At 32.2% G+C, this 20,104-nt stretch overlaps 2 protein-coding genes across 2 annotated transcripts; both read left to right on the top strand.

Annotated features, from left to right (window-relative positions):
- The first annotated feature begins 12,721 nt into the window (after positions 1–12,721).
- Positions 12,722–16,990, top strand: LOC123705355. The gene is made up of 3 exons (XM_045654098.1): positions 12,722–12,967; positions 13,053–13,265; positions 16,451–16,990. Exons 1-3 carry the CDS (start codon positions 12,922–12,924, stop codon positions 16,558–16,560), a joined length of 369 nt encoding a protein of 122 aa, XP_045510054.1. The 5' UTR covers positions 12,722–12,921; the 3' UTR covers positions 16,561–16,990.
- Positions 16,991–17,947: 957 nt separating this feature from the next.
- On the top strand, positions 17,948–19,244 carry LOC123705353. The gene is made up of 2 exons (XM_045654097.1): positions 17,948–18,087; positions 18,313–19,244. The coding sequence occupies exon 2, from the start codon at positions 18,402–18,404 to the stop codon at positions 19,221–19,223; it is 822 nt and encodes a 273-aa protein (XP_045510053.1). The 5' UTR covers positions 17,948–18,087; positions 18,313–18,401; the 3' UTR covers positions 19,224–19,244.
- Positions 19,245–20,104: the final 860 nt, after the last annotated feature.

Below are 20,104 nucleotides of genomic sequence, written 5' to 3'. Positions count from 1 at the left end.
ATATAAAAAAGATTTGATATTATTTTATACTTAATATTATTTAGATGTGCTATTTATTATACAGGTTTGATATCGGCGCTAAAACAAAGCACTAAATCTGTGACTCAATGACAACAATACAATAAACAGCTTACAGCACAACAGTAGTCCAAGTAGGAGGAGGAGCGAGGCAGAATGAGTAAATAAAGATAAAAGACACTAATATTTCGAAGATACGGTTGAATTTAAGAACGCAATCTATTTTTGTTTACTTCAGTTCAGCCAATTGCCGTATATTATAGGACGGTATTAAAGTAGCTCCCGTAAAAATAGTATTTTTAATGCCTTTAAATACTTAAATGAATGTTTTCTTAATAAAAAGGTTTAAAGTAAATGAAAGGATTTTTTTTTACATTTAGCGCCTAGAAATGACTGAAAATACACAAACTAGTGCTTTTTTTGCTGTTGGTATACTACCTTTTCGAAAATTGAGTTGGTAACACTGAACATTATCGTCCGATAGTTCACGGGAATATCGGTGTTGGCTCCGATATCCGATATCGGACCGGACAATGTGAAAGACAGGTACCTAAATCATACATTTTACTTAGCCTCCGATATCGGATATCGGCTATCGGCGCCCGATATCCGATATCGGACCGGACAATGTGAAAACGCTCTTAGAGCTGTCGCATATTTGACAAATAATCAATTGCTTGGTAGTTGCTGTCGTGTGGCTGTCGCAAGTCATCATACTGTATAATACCTAAAATACCGTTTGCAAAGCAACCTTTGAGTTTACATTAGCGACAACTGCATTTTTAGTTTTCCAGTTGCTCGACAGAGGCAGCACTGTTGACGGCAGATTATCTGCTTGTTGTCTGCTTTTACGTAATATGAAATAGACGATTGACAACAACTATTGCGCAATTTTTGGTTGTTGCTGATCGTCTGCAAGATCCGTAATAAGGCAGACGCAATAGCCCTGCTGATCGTGCGGGGTGAGGTAAGTGTTTAATTTTGGCGGGAGGCGGAGAGTGTTTAGCTACTATCACAGACTAATAATAATATACTACGTATACAACTACTATTATGTATTCTGTGCTTCAGTACAAAATCGTGAACACGGAATAGTTCGAACATTCGCCAAAAGATGGCACCACCTGTAATGCATTTTTAACAAAATGATAAATACATACAATAGTAAGAAATTAATTTTTAATAATGAACTCAAATAGTGTTAATAATATTTTAAAAGCAAACTATTGCATACAAAAGATGGAAATATCTAATTAGAATACCAGTGCAAACTTAGCACCCCATCTATGGAATTTTGGGTCGAAAATGGCCTTGATCGTTAGGTCCCCGTTAGGTCCTTTAAGGTCCCACAATTTTTTCGTTAGGTCCCCTTTAGTTTTTTTTAAATAATTTTTTAAATTTTAGGTATAAAAAAAATGAACTTTAGCACCCCATCCATAGAATTTTGGGTCAAAAATGACCTTAATCGATAGGTCTCCGTTAGGTCCTATAAGGTCCCACAATTTTTTCGTTAGGTCCCCTTTAGTTTTTTTCTTAATAATTTTTTTTTAATTTTAGGTATAAAAAAGTTACACTTTAGCACCCCATCCATAGCAAAATTGGCAAATTTTATCAAAATCGTATTCTTTACCGTTAGGTCCGTATAGGCTCATCATTGAAATTGTTGAATTATTTATTTTATTAAAATTATAAAATAATAAAAACCTGCGCATGCGCCTTAGAGCATTAAGGCATGCGCACATCATAGTACATAAACAGCGCGAAATTTAAAATGGTATCGTTTCATTTATTAAATAAATCTATTGTTCTGAGAGTGCTTATTTATTAAAAACCTACTTTTCAACCTAGAATTAAAATAACTATTAGTGTATTAGTGTCAATCTATGGTGTCAATATATTTTTTGTAGCGGCCACAGGGCCACACTATCTGGAATGTCATCGTGGCGTTTCTGCGTAGGCGTACCTAACCAGTACCTAACCTAGACAGTAGAGTTTGACCCTATATAGTTAATTATTGTCAGTTTCGTTGAAAACGGATCAAATTTTTTGCGAATTTATTGGTTTTATTGATGAAATATTGATAAAACTATAAAGAGTGCTGTGCGGAAGCTTTTATTTACAATGATTAGTAAATACAAATAGATACAGAAAGAGAAAATAGCTTAAATCAAACAAAAAGAAGATTGTATACATGTTGCGACAGAATTCATAGGTTAGTAAAACTTATTCATCTTGATAGTTTTAGTATGTACTAGTAGTAAGAATTTAAAATATTATAAATGATATCTGTATAAATTTATATAATGTATGTTGAAGTATGTTAATAAGGAATAAAAAAATTACAGAAAAGAGTTCAAGATGTGCTCTAACTATAAGAAAGTAAAAGATCTACTGCGGGAAGATGTCTCTCGCAGAATAAATATTTTGACCAAATTTCTTCAATGACTGGTTAGTACCTATTTATTCAAGAACATTTTTTCAAATTAGTAAACTTGTTTTCAATTAGAAAACATATATAATGATTAAAATTTATTAATTTCTAGACATTAGTTTTTCAACACTGAAAATGTTTTATGAGGGCGCTTTTTACCAGGGGTGCTGAAAACCCCTTGGTTTCCTTTCCCTTCAGTATGAATTATTTTCAGTGTTGAAAAACGAATGTCTGGAAATTAATAAATTTTAAGAAAACAAGTTTACCTACTAATTTGAAAAAAAGGTTCTTGAATAAATAGGTACTAACCAGTCATTGAAGAAATTTGGTCAAAATATTTATTCTGCGAGAGACATCTTCCCGCAGTAGATATTTTACTTTCTTATAGTTAGAGCACATCTTGAACTCTTTTCTGTAATTTTTTTATTCCTTATTAACATACTTCAACATACATTATATAAATTTATACAGATATCATTTATAATATTTTAAATTCTTACTACTAGTACATATTAAAATTATCAAGATGAATAAGTTTTACTAACCTATGAATTCTGTCGCAACATGTATACAATCTTCTTTTTGTTTGATTTAAGCTATTTTCTCTTTCTGTATCTATTTGTATTTACTAATCATTGTAAAATAAAAGCTTCCGCACAGCACTCTTTATAGTTTTACCAATATTTCATCAATAAAACCAATAAATTCGCAAAAAATTTGATCCGTTTTCAACGAAACTGACAATAATTAACTATATAGGGTCAAACTCTACTGTCTAGGTTAGGTACTGGTTAGGTACGCCTACGCAGAAACGCCACGATGACATTCCAGATAGTGTGGCCCTGTGGCCGCTACAAAAAATATATTGACACCATAGATTGACACTAATACACTAATAGTTATTTTAATTCTAGGTTGAAAAGTAGGTTTTTAATAAATAAGCACTCTCAGAACAATAGATTTATTTAATAAATGAAACGATACCATTTTAAATTTCGCGCTGTTTATGTACTATGATGTGCGCATGCCTTAATGCTCTAAGGCGCATGCGCAGGTTTTTATTATTTTATAATTTTAATAAAATAAATAATTCAACAATTTCAATGATGAGCCTATACGGACCTAACGGTAAAGAATACGATTTTGATAAAATTTGCCAATTTTGCTATGGATGGGGTGCTAAAGTGTAACTTTTTTATACCTAAAATTAAAAAAAAATTATTAAGAAAAAAACTAAAGGGGACCTAACGAAAAAATTGTGGGACCTTATAGGACCTAACGGAGACCTATCGATTAAGGTCATTTTTGACCCAAAATTCTATGGATGGGGTGCTAAAGTTCATTTTTTTTATACCTAAAATTTAAAAAATTATTTAAAAAAAACTAAAGGGGACCTAACGAAAAAATTGTGGGACCTTAAAGGACCTAACGGGGACCTAACGATCAAGGCCATTTTCGACCCAAAATTCCATAGATGGGGTGCTAAGTTTGCACTGGTAATTAGAATCTGACCGAAAATTGCAATTTTATAACGCTTCGTTTTACTTTAGTATTAAGAGGTTACTTGACAATTTGTAATAATTTCCCTGTTGTAGGATCTTTGTTTACTACTTAACATTATAAACGTAAAGATATAACTTATTTTATATGAATTTTAGTCTTAAAAGTCTTCGGGATGTGTAAATAATATAAAATAAATTTTGTGCATACTTGTTGGAACGGAACGTCATCATCTCTGATCAAACGAGGATCAAACAAATTACATGTGTCAATGTCATGTTCAAAAAGTTTATGTTTTTCTATATGGTGGTTTATACGTTATTATTTTGGATTTTCTCACGACGATTTGGCTTTGTTTTATGGACTTTGGTGGCTCTATTTCATTTATTTGACCTGTGCTCTGTTTTGGACTCCGACAACTCTGTTTTTTATTCGAACCCGGCTACATTTAATGGACTCCGATTTGCTGCAATGGCGGCAGAAAAAAAGTGTTGTGTGCCAAATTGTGGTGAGTGATTAATAATAACTAATAGAATAAGAATAGGTTTTTATGTTGTCAATTTCTAAACTGGGAAAATAACTTTCTACGATAATATCATTTGGGTATTTCGGTTAACCAATACCGTATCTTTTGATTAATGTATCTTGTAATTAAATTTCCTATACGGAGAAAGGACAAGCAAATCCGCTGACAAAATCTAGTTTAATAGTAAAATTTCAATTAATATTTTGTCCTGAATCCCTTGTCATGGAATGATGATGAATGGTGAGAAAGATCTTGTATTGTGGTGTCATAATATTATACTTTGTTTTCAGGTTTGTCTAATGAAATTCTTCACAAATTTCCTAACATCAACACATAAATGAATACATCTTTAAGTACCGAAGAGTATGCCACTTACATTTTGAGAGCAAATATCACACCAGGAACAAAACACTTTCAATTAATGCTGTCCCCACACTTAGGTTATCAAGTAAGAAATTTATATTTTTTTGGGTTCTGTACAAAAATGGTAAAAAGTCTAAAACTAAACTTTATCTAAAGCAGACAAACATAGCTACAGACAAAGGCAAATTATTCAAATGAAAAGCTAAAGTAAATGAAAAGCTCTTTTCTCAATCAGTATTCTATGTCTAATTTCAATTAAGTTTTCAGTAAAATAAAATACACTCATAATTATATAGACACCAATGATGGTGGAATAATCCAGTGTTGGACACCCAATTATGGACATGATCTAATTATGAACAGCCATCAATGGACAGTAGTAATTCAGTCTAGGAACCTTAATAATGAACAGCTAGTTATAGAAAAATGAATAATATAGGAGGATATGGCCGCCGCCAAAATGGGGGTCAGTTGTTTAAAACGGTTGGTATGATAGCTAAAACGTTGACCCTATTGAAATATGATGCCAATTTAAAAAATAATACTGGTTGATTGCTTAATTTCGGAGGTATATAAGAAATGTCCATGGCTGGTCCGCGTCCTACATAGGCACCTGTACCTTATGTTATATCAAATTAAAAACTAACATATTGACCAAATAGGGAGTTATAAATATAATAATTATAATTACATCTTTTACAGGTCTTTCTGTCATAAAACGTTGCCACAGAAATACTACTCAGCAAACATTAGACGTTTCTCCTGCTGCTCCTTCAACATCAGGTAAATGTTAATTTTTGTTTATGTATTTAATTTAAGCATCTCAAACAATATGAATGAATACACTTCTTTTGATAAAATCTACTGTGCTGTGGCACTTTGTTGGTTGCGATTAGATGTATATGAGAGGTTTTGAAATATAATAAATCCTTTTTACAGGGCTTTGTTCTGTTGGAAACCGTTGCTTAACTGATGTTACTAACCAAGTTTTGAATATGCCTCCTGCTACGCCTTCAACATCAGGTAAAGATTGATTTTCATACTTTACAGATAAAGATCCTCTTCTATTATGTTTCATTTTTATTCATTTCATTTAATTTATTCAAAACAACATTACATTGAACATACAACTTACAACTAATAGTTAAACCCAACCAACAAATCGTTGCTCTATAGAAGGGATAAGAACGTTTCAGAGGTGCTAATTGGTAGTCCTATAAGGGTGATAAGAACGTTGTATAAACCCCAAAGTGGCGCATTTATAAAGCCATTTGATGGTATTGTGTTGCTGTAGCAGCAACTCAGATGCCATTTGGACCACAGAACAGTGAACATAATAGAAGTGCGATGTGGGCGTGGCCCACGTGTCACTAGTAAGGTAAGATCACCTAACTCGCTCTCAGTTGTGCGCAGAAAAATATTCGAGTCGGTTGTCAACTGTCAAACCTTATTTCCATATTTATTCATTATTTAGAGCGTGTTGTTCGGTATTAGAGTGGAAAAATGATAGCAGACGAAATAATATCAGCAATCGAGGCATTTCATACCATCGGTAAGTCTTATTTTAATTTATTTTAAATATATTTTATGTTACAACTTCGCTTGTCGTAATTTGTCAAAAATTTATAAAAATATTAAGTCAAAATGAACCTTAGTCCATAAGAAATAAGTACTAATATGGATTGAACAGCAAACAAGACTTTCTGGAATATTATTGAAATAAACAAACGAATATCGGATTAGTGATGCATGTGGCGCATATCGACAGTATCGATACTTTAGAAAAGACAAACATTTTAAATATTAAATTTTATTCTATTTTCCCTTAGCTTTCATTCGTCCTATTTATTTATAGATTTTCGAAAGAGCCTAATTTAAAAGAGAAATGGATAATAAATGCAACGTGACGAGTTAACTGGATGCCGAACAGCAATAAGCAGTCTAACAAAGGCCACCGATACATCAAACCTACGGCAGTTCCAAGATTTAAAATAATGCATATTTTCTGTTTGTTTTGTAAATATAGATTTATACTATTCTATTCCGTTTTTTATTTAAATATAATAATATGAAAAGACGTACTTAGTAGTAATAAACATACTCCAAAATGTGACACATTATCCTATACTCATATAATAGAAAGAAAAAAAAATGCACAAAAATATATTTATTTGTGAATTATCGATAATAAGGCTGACATCCCTTAGAGCATAGCATCAGGTTAATGTCAAGTTAATGTCATTAATTTAGAGTGACACAAATTTCAACCTTATCTTTATGTGTAGAGGTTCAAAGTTATATGTATTGAAAACCAACGCCATCTGTTGTGGAATAGCTGAATGTTTTCGAATTTGGAATTTCTGAGCAAAGAGAAACAAAACAGCTAATATACCTAGGGATGTTATACTAAAATAAACCGTAACTTGGTTCGTTAGGGTACATATTGAAATGCTGAATTTATAACCTAAGTCAGTTTTTAGTCAAATTAAGCTGTCCAATCAAAGGCATAGTTTACTTGTAGTGTACTGTATAACTATCGGTATAAATGTGTGGGTTTGGCGACACTGGTTTTCATACTAATGATGACATTATAGCACTTCTATTATGTTCTTACTGTTCTGTGATTTGGACCTATAGAAGAGTACACTTATAGAATCGCGATGCTGTTATAGAGCGAAGTAGTGATATAAAAGGAACCGCGATGCTGTTACAGCGCGAAGTTGTGTTTTAAGAGTAACCGCAAATCTTTTGTAGCACGAAGTTGCAATGTACGAGCCACCACGACGCTACAATTATAGTACAAAATGGTAAATCGTGTACCAGTTGATAATACGAGTAAATGACTATAGGAACCATCATCGTGGTGTCGAGTATTAATTTTTGTTACGCTGTTAATTATGTTAGATACATAAACTGACTGGCGAATGAAATTTTACTGATAGATTATATGCATAATTACGCTGTTTTTTTAATGCCCCCCTCGAATTATTGAGTTTTAAGTAATTAAAAACTAATTTTACACCAAATTGCTGTATAGGATGCCAAATAGCAACTCCGTGGCTATTATACAACCGCAAACGAACGTAGTTTTGACAACTGTCATGCCTTAAACTGGATTAAATTAGTAGGGTTCCCTGATGTAAATAGAAAACCCATAACATGTTTTTTTTTGTATTTTCTAGTGTAAATTCCGATTTTTAGATTCCGATCCCGAAGTGTCAAGCAGAACACTAGAGTCTGAATGGTCTGCTTCTGAATTATCACAAACCACATGATGGCTGTTTAATTGGTTTTGTTCATAGGATGTAACAGATTGTACGGAATCATTGTCCGTATTCGAAGCCTCACCTTGAATTTGTCTGTCTTGTCTGTCAATCCTTACTTACTTGTCTTACATATGTTCTAAATCCATGATTTTATTAAATAGAACCCTTCAATTATTTACGATACGGTGCTGACAATATGGCAGGTTTTTGTTGTTTTAAAGAGAAAGAAACTCTCTTATAGGCCGTATATCTCTCGTAAGTGTCGCATTTTACTACATTAATACGCCGTTTTTGTTACATAATAGATTTATTAACTCTTTTATACAGTAAAACAGTCCTATAACTCTGACCACTCAGCTATTACACCACTGCGTTATAATGGGCAGAAAAACACTAATATAATTCAATTAGGTTACAAAGAAGTGATATAGAACTCGGATATATCACCTAATTGCTCTATTATGGAGTTTCAGCTACCATGCAGATTCACAGTGCTATAATAGCAATAAGGAAAACCATTACAACACTAAATTGTCCTATTGTAGATTTTTTTACGCCTCTATAGGCATGGGACTATAAAGGTTACCCTAGAATCGTTTATTGCACTAATTTGCTGTAAAAAAGAGACCACCAGCGCTGTTATGTGATAATATCGCCCTGTTATTGCTGTATCAAAATCTGGATAAGAGCTGCTCTATAAACGCCGTATAAAATAGTGATATAAACGTTTACATCACCTTGTTATGGGACAAATCTGCTGTGTATGATTATAGAGCAAAATCATCTTATTAAACGCTATTATACAACAAGCTTGTCACCGCGACACTGTTATACGTCATTTAAAAAGCTTTTTAGTGTTGTAAGTTATTGTTATAGGACATCTTTGCTGGTTGGGAAATGATGGTACAAATTAATTCCCTGACACACTTTATAATTATAAGAAATCTGATACAGAGTAGAAACATTTTTCTAACAAAAATGCCTTTAATTCCTTTTTAAATGAATTAGGGCTATAAATTAATAGTTTGAGATTAGTTGGTAGCCTATTAAACAATTCCACTGCTTGGTACCCGGAGCAATGCTTATTTATATTAAAATTTGGAGCTATCTTGTGCTTGAAAGTTTTCCTTGTTGTACTTTCTCGTATCTTTCTTTCCTCTTGTGATTCAAACTGATGAATATACTATGTGACATTAACAAGTATACTGTTATGTACCCTTCCTTATTGAACAGGTAAACAATCACAAAGACAGGATGAACCTATGGATATTGATATTGATTATTCACAGAAGAAAACTGTCCATTCTGTGAAATCACGTAAGTGCAAAAATTATCTAGAGCTCTGTAGTATATTAAAATAACATAATTATTAACTCACCCATTTTATTTTAAAAAATGGATATGTCTAAAAAGAGTTATATAGAAAAAACTCTGTAGCATAGAAATTATTTGCTGCTAATTACTTTATTTAAATCTGTTTTAGGGATCATCAAAAAATGTCCAGGGCTCAGTGAGCAACAACTACATAGAGAAATAAAGAAATTACAAAAAGATAAAGACTCTTTTCAACAACGGTTAAAAAATGCCAGAAAGCTCAGTACAAATACTGCATTTCAAAATGCTTTAAAGAAATTTAAAACATTAGCTGCTATTTTTACAATAATGCAGTTTAGAGAGATTAATAAACCTAAAATGGGAAGGAGATTTTCTAGACAAGAAAAAATAATGGCACTGTCTATGTACAAGCGAGGACCTAGAGCTTATAGATGGCTTAGCAAAATTTTCATCTTGCCATCTTCAGTAACTTTGAGTAGGCTTCTTTCAAAAGCCGGTTTAAAGCCAGGGTTTAATGAAAACATTTTTAACCAGTTGCATCAAAAATTAAAAGGCATGAAAGAACAAGAAAAGTTGTGTACATTAATATTCGATGAGATGGCTATCACTCCACACTTTGACTATAATAGAAGAAAAGACAGAATAACGGGATTTGTAAATTATGAAGGAGAATCATTAAGAAAAATTGCAGATCATGTGCTAGTATTTATGATCAGAGGCATTGTAAAAAACTTCAAACAGCCCATTTTTTACTCATTTTCTTCTGGGAGTACACGAAAAGAAGTTTTGGCAGGATTGATAAAAAAATCATCCGAGAATTGAACGGAATAGGATTTACTGTTATGGCTACTGTATGTGACCAGGGAACCTCTAATGTAAGCGCAATCAATTATTTAATTGAAGATACTCGACACAACTACGTAAGAAATAATGAAATTTTAAAACATTCAATATTTGAGGTTGATGGGAAGCCTGTGATTCCGTTATATGATCTCCCTCATTTATTGAAAGGGTTAAGAAATAATCTAATAACAAAAAATTTGAAATACACCATGGATGGCCAAGAAAAACTTGCAAAGTGGGAACACATTCAATTATTATATAATAACAACCCAACCTACAAAGGACTGAAACTTTGTCGAAATTTGTCTGAGAATCACTGCAATAAAATTAAAATTCCTAAAATGAAAGTAAAATTTGCATCCCAATTGTTTAGCCAAACAGTTGGCAAAACCATGGGTTATTTAGCTGGTAAGCTATATTTTATTATTGAATATTTAGTATGATTCCTTCTGTTTTAAAAAGGGAAATAATAATGTGTCCGACAAACAAATTATTCTCCAGCAATCTGTGTCTGTGTGTGGGTAATTCTCAATTTTTTGTCGGTACTTTTATTACTACCATTTTTAAATCTACCGTCTGTTACGCTTCCACGGGAAAACTGCGAGTGAGGTAAAATTCTGTGTAGAAATAGATTGAAACCTGGGGTACATAGGATAGTTTTCATTCATTCGGGTGCATATGAAGTAGTTGGATGCAATTAAAACTGTGGCAGTAGTGTAACTTTTTTAATTTAGTTGTTTTTTTTTTCTTCAACATTACTGCAGTCAATAAATTAGTTGGTGTTCTTATGCTAATAAACTTTTTTTTACTCATTGGGTAACTAAATATATTTTCCTTTTTTTTCAGAGAATGGAATTCTTCCTGAGGATGCAAAGGACACTGCAGACTTATTAATCTTTATAGATAATTTATTTGATTCAATGAATGGAAGTTTTCAAAATGCAAAAACCCGTAGTGGCAAAGAGTTAGAAATGTAACACCAAATTCTCTGCACAAAAATGTATGGACTCAATCCAAAAATATATTAAAATCAATGAAGTTTGTATCTGCCACAGGATCTGAGGGTACTGTGCCATCTATAAATAACTGGTTATATACTGTAAAAAATATGGAGCTATTAAGAGACAAATTGTTTAATGAACATAACATGAAATCTTTCTGGTGTAGGCATTTGAACCAAGACCCTTTGGAAAATTTTTTTGGCAGCATACGTAGTCACGGTCTCAGAAATGTTTCCCCTACATGTGCTGGCTTTGAAGCAGCATTTGCCTCGCTATTAGTAAATAATTTAAGTAGCAATTATGCAATTGGGTCGAATTGCGAAGATGATTTTTGCTCAGTATTTCATACTTTTGATGAAATATTTTCTAAAAAACAAAGTGACGCGGTAGAGGTCAATGAAATTGATTTTCAAGATATCATGTTAGATGATCACATAATTGATTATAATGAAAAGCAAAACAATCCCATTTTGAAGGCTCAACTAGAGTATGTAACCGGTTATTTGTTAAGAAAAAGCAGAAAAATCTTTAAAAATTGTAAAACTTGTGAGAAAACATTATTTGAAAAAAATGAAAAAGAAAACATGTATATAAGTTGTCGAGAATTTATAAAAAATAGGAAATTTTTGTCGTACCCTAGTTTGAATATGAAAATATTTTTTTCATGTTTACAGGATGTAATTCATAATGTTTTAAAAAATAAAAGTCATGTTGTCAACATATACAATTACATTAAAACTTTGTTACATGTAATAGCAGATACAAAATTTATTGATTGTCCAAATCATAAAAGAGATTTAATAGACTTCTTTTTTGATTTTACGTGCAGATTTTTTGCATTCACTTGGTGTAAGGCCACAAATAAATTATTAAACGGTGTAAATAAAAACTTCGATTCTGAAGACTCCATACAAATAGAAGCTTTTAATTATTATAATAAAAGAAGAGGAAATAAATGATATTTATCTCATTTGATTGTTTTAATTGCATTAAATAAGTCTGTAAAATGAAGTTAGACCTCTTAGAGTTAGACAGTAAATGCATTGAGGCTTCACATGAATTTGACATTTTAATTTGATAGTATTCTAATGTAAGGTAGGTATCTAAGAAACTTAAATTTAGATGGCGTTATTTGTAATAATGATGATGTGTGATTGCGTAGTAGTTATGCTAAGGTGCGTAAGATGGCGCTATCTCATCTTTTGTTGATTCTGTTTTTGACCTGCCTTTTTAGTCTTAATTTTCAGCTAAAATCTTAAATAAAAATATTGTGTTGCAAATTGAATCATTTTTAGCACAGTTTTTTATCAATAATTAATTAGAAATAAAATTTAGCTGACAATTTGTCTTAGAAATTATTTTCTACTTGCAACATTTAATCTATTTTCTATATGCAACAAACGTCAATCAATGTCAATCAAACAAACGTGGCTGCCGGTTTGCGCTGCAGTGCTTTTCGGTGTCTTGTTTGTTTTTCCAGATTTGTATCCCCATAAGTGCTTTATCCACCTAAGTCCGTTAAGTTGAGCCTCTGCTCCTTCGGCCGTGTCGATTTTGTGCTTGAGGTGATCGAAATCTTGTGAATTTTGTGCTTGAGATAGGACTCGTTGACCCGTTTTGTGATAAATAATATTTATCATGTCTAATAGAAAGTGTTGTGTTCCTGGATGTGCAAATAGCTTAGGTAAGTATTATCCACATCCATAAAACAGATAGTCGTCGTTTTGTCACGTCTACACTGAATACTAACTTGTGCCCCTTTTTTCCAGACGCCGCGGCGAATTTACATAAATTCCCTAATCCAAATAAGGATAGGCAGCTATTTAATACATGGGTCTTTTCTATTGGTGGTGACATTTTGCAACTTGAAAATAAGCATATTTTTAAATACCGCCGCATCTGTCATGTTCATTTCGAACCAAAACATTGGTGCCGGAATAACCGACTTGCTAAAGGAGCTGTACCAACGAAAAACATGCCAGGTTAGTCACAATAAAATACCCACAATTAAGGTATACACCTTAAAGAGCACCTTAAGTCTAAAAATGTCTAGAGTTGATGTTAAAAAATAAACTCATTTTAATTTTGAGTTTATAGTAAACAAATTTTAAATCACAAAATGACAAAGTACAATGAGACTGTCTAAAGCATCTAAATAGAGATTTCTATGAGTCATGATTTCTGTATGTAGTCCTATTGTACAAGAGTGTTTCTATTTTATGTTCCATGCTCTTTTCGCCGAAAACTTAGTTGATAGGAAACATTGTTTGTAGACATCTCGGTTCATAGGAAGCACTGTTGACAGACATCTTTTTATCCCATTATGGGATGTAATTCCCATGGGATGCGGGTGAAACCACCAGGTGGAAGCTGGTACTTATAATAAATACCAATTGTTTCTGCTCCGGTGGCACTTTCTGTAAATCAAGGTATCTAGAAACAGTGGTTTCTATGAACAAAGTTTACAGCAAGAAGTGCCATCTATGAATAGAGATCTCTGTCAACAGTGCTTCCTATGTACCGAGATGTCTATGAACAATGTTTTCTATCAACTAAGTTTTTGGTGAAACATGCTGTCTAGGAATAGAGATTTTTATGAGTCATGATTTCTGTATGTAGTCATATCATACAATAGTATTTCAGTTTTACGTTCCACGCTTGAATTTTACTATATTTATAACTAGCTGTGCCCGCGACTTCGTCCGCGTGGAATAGTGACTGCATAGTAGTTACTAATTAACTTAATTATTGAGTAAACACGTACTACCATAAATAATTAAAAGAACTGATAGTAAAATTTATTACCGAACTGTGCTAAAAAATAAAAAAAATAAATGCCTTATTAATTTTCTATGTATTTCTTTTACATTATGTCATATTATTTTTAAGCTCCAGGGGGGAGGCGAGCAAATTTCTTCCTTCCTTGTATGGATGTTATTAACAATGTATCGTGCAGCAACTGATCAGCTTAATCGATACTCAGTTCTTATCAAATCCAGCACCAAATCCAAATCAGATCTTTCCTGTCTCACGCCTGTAGTAACTAAACCGTTTAGACCGTGCAATAAAAATTAAATAAAAAAAAACCCAACGCAACGAAGAAAAGTGCATAGAAAAAGGAATAAATAATTTCACAAACTTCCCGACGATCTTTAAAAATAAATACCATTTTAAATATTTATAAAAAAAACAAAGTCGTCGGGGCTGCCATGCCAACATTATCATAATATAATATCATATATACCTCTATAAATATTTTTTTTTAGAATGGTACTTAATTTTTAAGATCGTCGGGAAGTTTGAAAAATGATTTATTCCTTTATCTTCGTTGCTTTGGGATTTTTTTTTTAATTTTTAAATTTTTAAACTTCTGTTTCTTATTTTCATGTAATATTTTCAAGTGAGCGAGACCGAACTATCAAATGTACCTCCATATTACATTCCTACATCATATTGATTTGGGCCGTAACCGTGCCCAAATTGTAATGGACCACAGTGGCAAAAGAAGTGGTATATTTAGGAAAAAAAATTCCAAGGGCCAGGCCTATGTGGCTTTGAGTAGAGTTCAAAATTTCCAGGGTGTGGCTATCCTCTCGCTCCCATATCTTCTCTTCTTTCACAGATTTTTAACCCTTTCCTTTCCACCCCTAGTAAATGGCAGAACCGATTTTGATGTAAACCATATCTATACGTAATTGTACCCATATGTACATTGTACACGTCATATCCTGTCGTTTGATGCTCCATTTGGTTTATTTATACCCACTGTCGCCCCTAAAGTGCCCTAAATGTAATAAACGGATGAACCGATTTCGATAAAATATGACTAATTGTAATTCACACTTTGCCCTTTCATATGCCCCGCTTGAGTATATTATTTGACCACATTCGATTATTGTTCATTTCCACTTTTACCGCTGTAATCTAATAAATGGATTAACCGAATTGGATAAAAATATAACTAACTGTACTTCACCCGTTATGCACTTTCATATTTGATAATATTCGTTTTTTTCATTCCCACTTTTACCCATATATAGGTAACTTTTACCCATTATATTAGATCACTGCTTTCCGAATCGGTGGTAAATGTTAAAATAATTATGTAATGACGATTCGAAAGTGCTACTAAATAGTAGTCTAATTGAATAAATGAATGTTTGAGTTTGAGTTTGAGTTGAGTTAGGTATAATAAATGGATGAACCGATTTTGATTAAATATGTCTAATTATACTTTACACGTCATGCACTTTCATTTGATATGTCACTTGAGTATATTTGACAAAATTCATTTTTTTATTACCACTTTTATTCCTATATCAAATAAATGGATGAACCGATTTTGATAAAATTTGACTTATTGTTACTTTCATTTGGTCGTTCACTTTCATTTCACTTTTACCCCTATATACCTAGATATAATAAATGGATGAACCTATTTTTATAAGTACACTTTATCTAAGAACCAGCGTCTGAAAATATGCTGCCTAACAAAAAAAACCGCATCAAATTCGGATTACCTGTTAGCGAGCTACGGTAGCACAAACATGTATTATACACATATAGTTGTCAAACACTCATCACCCATCTTTTTGCGTCGGGAGTTAAAAATATAATACGAGAATCGACATAATTTAAAGGACATTTTATGTATAAAATTTACATAGAAAAAACATAATTCTAATTTGACCCCTTCCCCCCTACTACTTCAGCTTACCCCTCTCCCCCCCACCCTTGGGGACTTTCGATATGATCACCTGGACATTTATAGGAATAACTGTAACAGATAACTTATATCGTACACTGTACAGTGTACAATAAATAGAATGCCTTAGCAAATGTTCGCCGTGAATACTTAAATGGTCATAACTTTTTTGTTTACGAACCGATTGACATGAAATAAACACTAAATGTTAAATGAAGATTACTCCAATATATTAGTGAAAACCGCATCTAAATCGGATAAGCCGTTTCTGAGATTAGCGTGCACGAACATACAGACAAACAGACAAACAGACAAAAAATTTTTTAACTACAGTTTTGGGTTTGTGATCGATTTAGTAATAACACCTGCTAATTTTTTTTTCCATATTTTCATTGTACAGACACCGCTTTTCTAGAATTTTATTATATGTATTGATCTATGTTATTTTATTGTTTGTTACAGGACTATCTTGCTCGAAATTCAGCATTGAAAAAAGAGCATTAAGACCTCTTCAGATGTCTGAACCATCTACTTCAAAAAGTATATTTTATTTGTCATATGCATATAAATGAGCAATTCTTTTTATGTATATATACATGACATATTTGCTTCATACAACATATTATTCACTGGTTACACAAAACTGTTGTTTCCTGCAAAAATGTTTCAACTGTATTTGAAATGTATGTTTTATTTAAAAAATCATTTATTTCTACAAATAAGGCTGAAAATAAGTAACTTTTGAATGTCATGTGTACCAAAGATCCTTTGCTACTTTCAATTTGTTGTAATACTTAAATAATTGATAGATAGACACTAGCAATTAATTATATAATAGTAATATCTGTGGCCTGTTGCTAAAAGGGCCAAAGTACATTTTTGTATAAACGAGATTGTAGTGCCAGTTTATTGTAAAAGTATGATATTTTTTTGTGCTAAAAGGGCGTTAGTGTATTAACAATCTTTCAAAAGTTACGCCAAAATGTAAAAAAAGCCAATGATTGTTAAGGCCGTGTACGCGGTCCGTGCGCTGTTTGGCTCAAATATGTGATTTTTCAAACCAGATTGTCCATCAACCACTTATCTTACAAACATATGAATTACTAATAATTTTAGGAAATTTTATTGTCTATATAGTTAGTTAAGAGTTTTTTTCAATTAATACAGTATTTGTGAATACCATCAAGATAACTGAGCCGATGATTACTTGATTTCACTTTTAGTGTCAATTTCGAAGCTAAAAATATCTGAAATTGCTGACAGATCTAACACACATTTTTTTTTAACTAACTGCAAAAATCCTTATGAAAATAGTTAGTTAAAAGATTTTTTTTATTTTGGACTCCTAACTTACGAAATTAAAATCCGAACAATGTGAATTTTTTTAGAAATTGTAGTCGACAAAATGATTATTTTCACCAAGATATTTGACTTAGTTGAATATAATTTATACATATTGCAATAAAAGAACGTATTACTTATAAGATAAAATTTAAAAAATCAACTAAGGTACCTCTATTATTTTTCTACAATTTTTTTTAAACTACTATAAAACACTGCGCGCGACCCGATTAAAATCAGTCGGCAGCGAGCCTTTCCAGAGAGAGGACATGTTGCTCGGCGTTCTCCTGTGGACCTATGCTGTTCATAGTAAAAGGATAGCGCAAGCCGCGATCTATCGTAATAGATCGCGGAGATTTTGACTTGCGTTAAATTGAATAAGCCCTCTTAATACACTAATGCCCTTTTATCACAATAATAAACTGGCATTACAATCTCGTCACAGATACATATTATACTATATATTCACAAAGTTCAATCGGAGATGTACAAATGAAAGAGAATCTTGGTGAGTGATCCTACATACAAGCTTTTAACCAGCAATTATATTATTACTGGCGTCCTGTTCGGACCACCATCATCTTAATTTGTATGATTACATACAAATTTCATACAAATTAAGATGATGGTGGTCCACATATTTCTTACCAAATATGTAAATAGCTTTTCAGAACCTGTCACTTCACAATCTCAGTCTATACAGAGTGATAGACAGTCTCATAGTGAAGGAGAAAATGTAGAGGTGGTGAAAGATCTTGGTAAGTAATATAATTGCATTCAAACTTAGTATAATAACTGCAAATCTGAGTTTGCTTGTTAGTTGTTACGCTTTCATGGTTTAAAAACATCTGATTTATTACATGTAATACATATTTTGATGATTGGATAATTTGACACACAACTAGCTCTGATACTATTTAACTAATATGTACTCTTAAATATTCTGCAATTTTTATTCATATGATTCTTATTATTTTTTTCAGTGCATCTCAACATACACGTAAAATGTGTTAGTAAGAAGCTGGTATAACAGGTTCCTGTTACAAAAACTGAGCGTGCTCTGTACCAGAAAATGTTGCAAGTTGGTGTAAAACTCAGCAAATGCCGTAGCAAGGTTAAAAAGCAGGCAATCAAAATCAAGGCCCTGCAAAATATTACCACAAATCTTCAATTTTTGGAAACTCTAGACAAAATGTCCAGCACATCAAAAATTTTAACTTTGCTGCAATTCAGGGAGCATAAAAAGGAAAAAAAAGGCCGGCGTTTCACATTAGAGGAAAAAATTGTAGCTTTGACTATACTTAAACAAAGCCCAAAAGGATACAGATTCCTGAGGAAAATCTTTATCCTGCCATCACGTCAAATTTTAATAAAATTAATTAATATGGCAGATATAAATGCTGGCATCAATAAAAATTTGATGGCGCAAGTAAAAAAAGCCGCACAAACAATGAAACCAGAACACAAGTTATGTGTTGTGCTTTTCGACGAAATGTCACTTAAACCTAATGTGGCATACAATGAAAGAAAAGATCGAGTGAGTGGGTTCGTAACCAATGGGCAAGAGACACTTCCTGAATATGCCGATCATGCGCAGGTATTTATGATAAGAGGACTCATAAAAAATTTCAAGCAACCTGTTGCCTACACCTTTTCTCAGTCTGCAACAAAGGGACCAGAACTGGCAAAGCAATTAAAGGCCGTCATCACAGAACTTCAAAGTGCTGGTCTTAATGTGGTAACAACGGTGTGCGACCAAGGAACAAACAATGTAAACTGCATCAAATACCTGTTGCAAGAGACAAGAGGTATTCTCTTAAGGAAATCGGAAGAACCTGTGGGAAATATTATTTTAGTAAATAACCAGTCGTTTATAATTACTGTAAAGAAATAAATAAAATATTAATAAATAGGAGAGAGTGTGATCATGATACAGATTCATATAAGTTGAAAGCGAAAAAATTATATATGAAATGCTTCAAAAGAAAAAAATAAATTTTACTATAGTCCTTTTCACGTAGGATGATTCCTGTGACACTTCGTCGTGTTCCGAATTACGTATTTTATGTTTAAAACGCAAAAATAATTTTAGTGCATAATATTTTTATTTTATGGCGGCATTATTACCAAAAATATAAAAATGAAACATCTTAAGCTTATAATTAAAAAACAGTATTGTTTTAGTTGAATATAATGAAAAATAAAATAAAATAACACAAAAATATAATACCTACGCAATTCGTGTACATGAAATGGATCGTTGAAAAATCATAGAGTTGGAAAACATATTATAATCGGCGCCCATCTTGTGATCGTTTGTCAATCGAGTCAATCGTCTGTACGAGTGCGTCAGCCTTGTATACAAGTTGCATTTTTATATTGATACTTTACGTGGTATTATTCTGTTATTGTTACTAATTGTTATTGTTGACTTTTTTTTTGCTGTTGTTTGCTAAGTTTCCTTAGTTAATTGTTGGCGAAATGCCGAAAAAACTAATTTTGGTACTTTATTCTAATCGATTTTATTTCCATATAAAATATTATCGATTATCGGAAACAATTGATACGATTTCAGTAAAGACATCTCTACACGTGTCAAAAATCGATGTGTCACAGAAATCATCTTAGGTGGAAAGGACTATAAAGGTTATCAGTGTTTTATTTATTGAAAAAACATTCTATAATAATTAAATAAAATAAAGAAACAAAAAGCAACCTAGACCCAGTGACCATCGCTATGTGTAGGTAGGTGTGTATATATTGATGAATATCTGC

Source organism: Colias croceus, chromosome Z (genome assembly GCF_905220415.1).
Source record: "Colias croceus chromosome Z, ilColCroc2.1".
NCBI lineage: Eukaryota > Metazoa > Arthropoda > Insecta > Lepidoptera > Pieridae > Colias > Colias croceus.
This window is presented reverse-complemented; position numbering and strand designations above follow the sequence as displayed.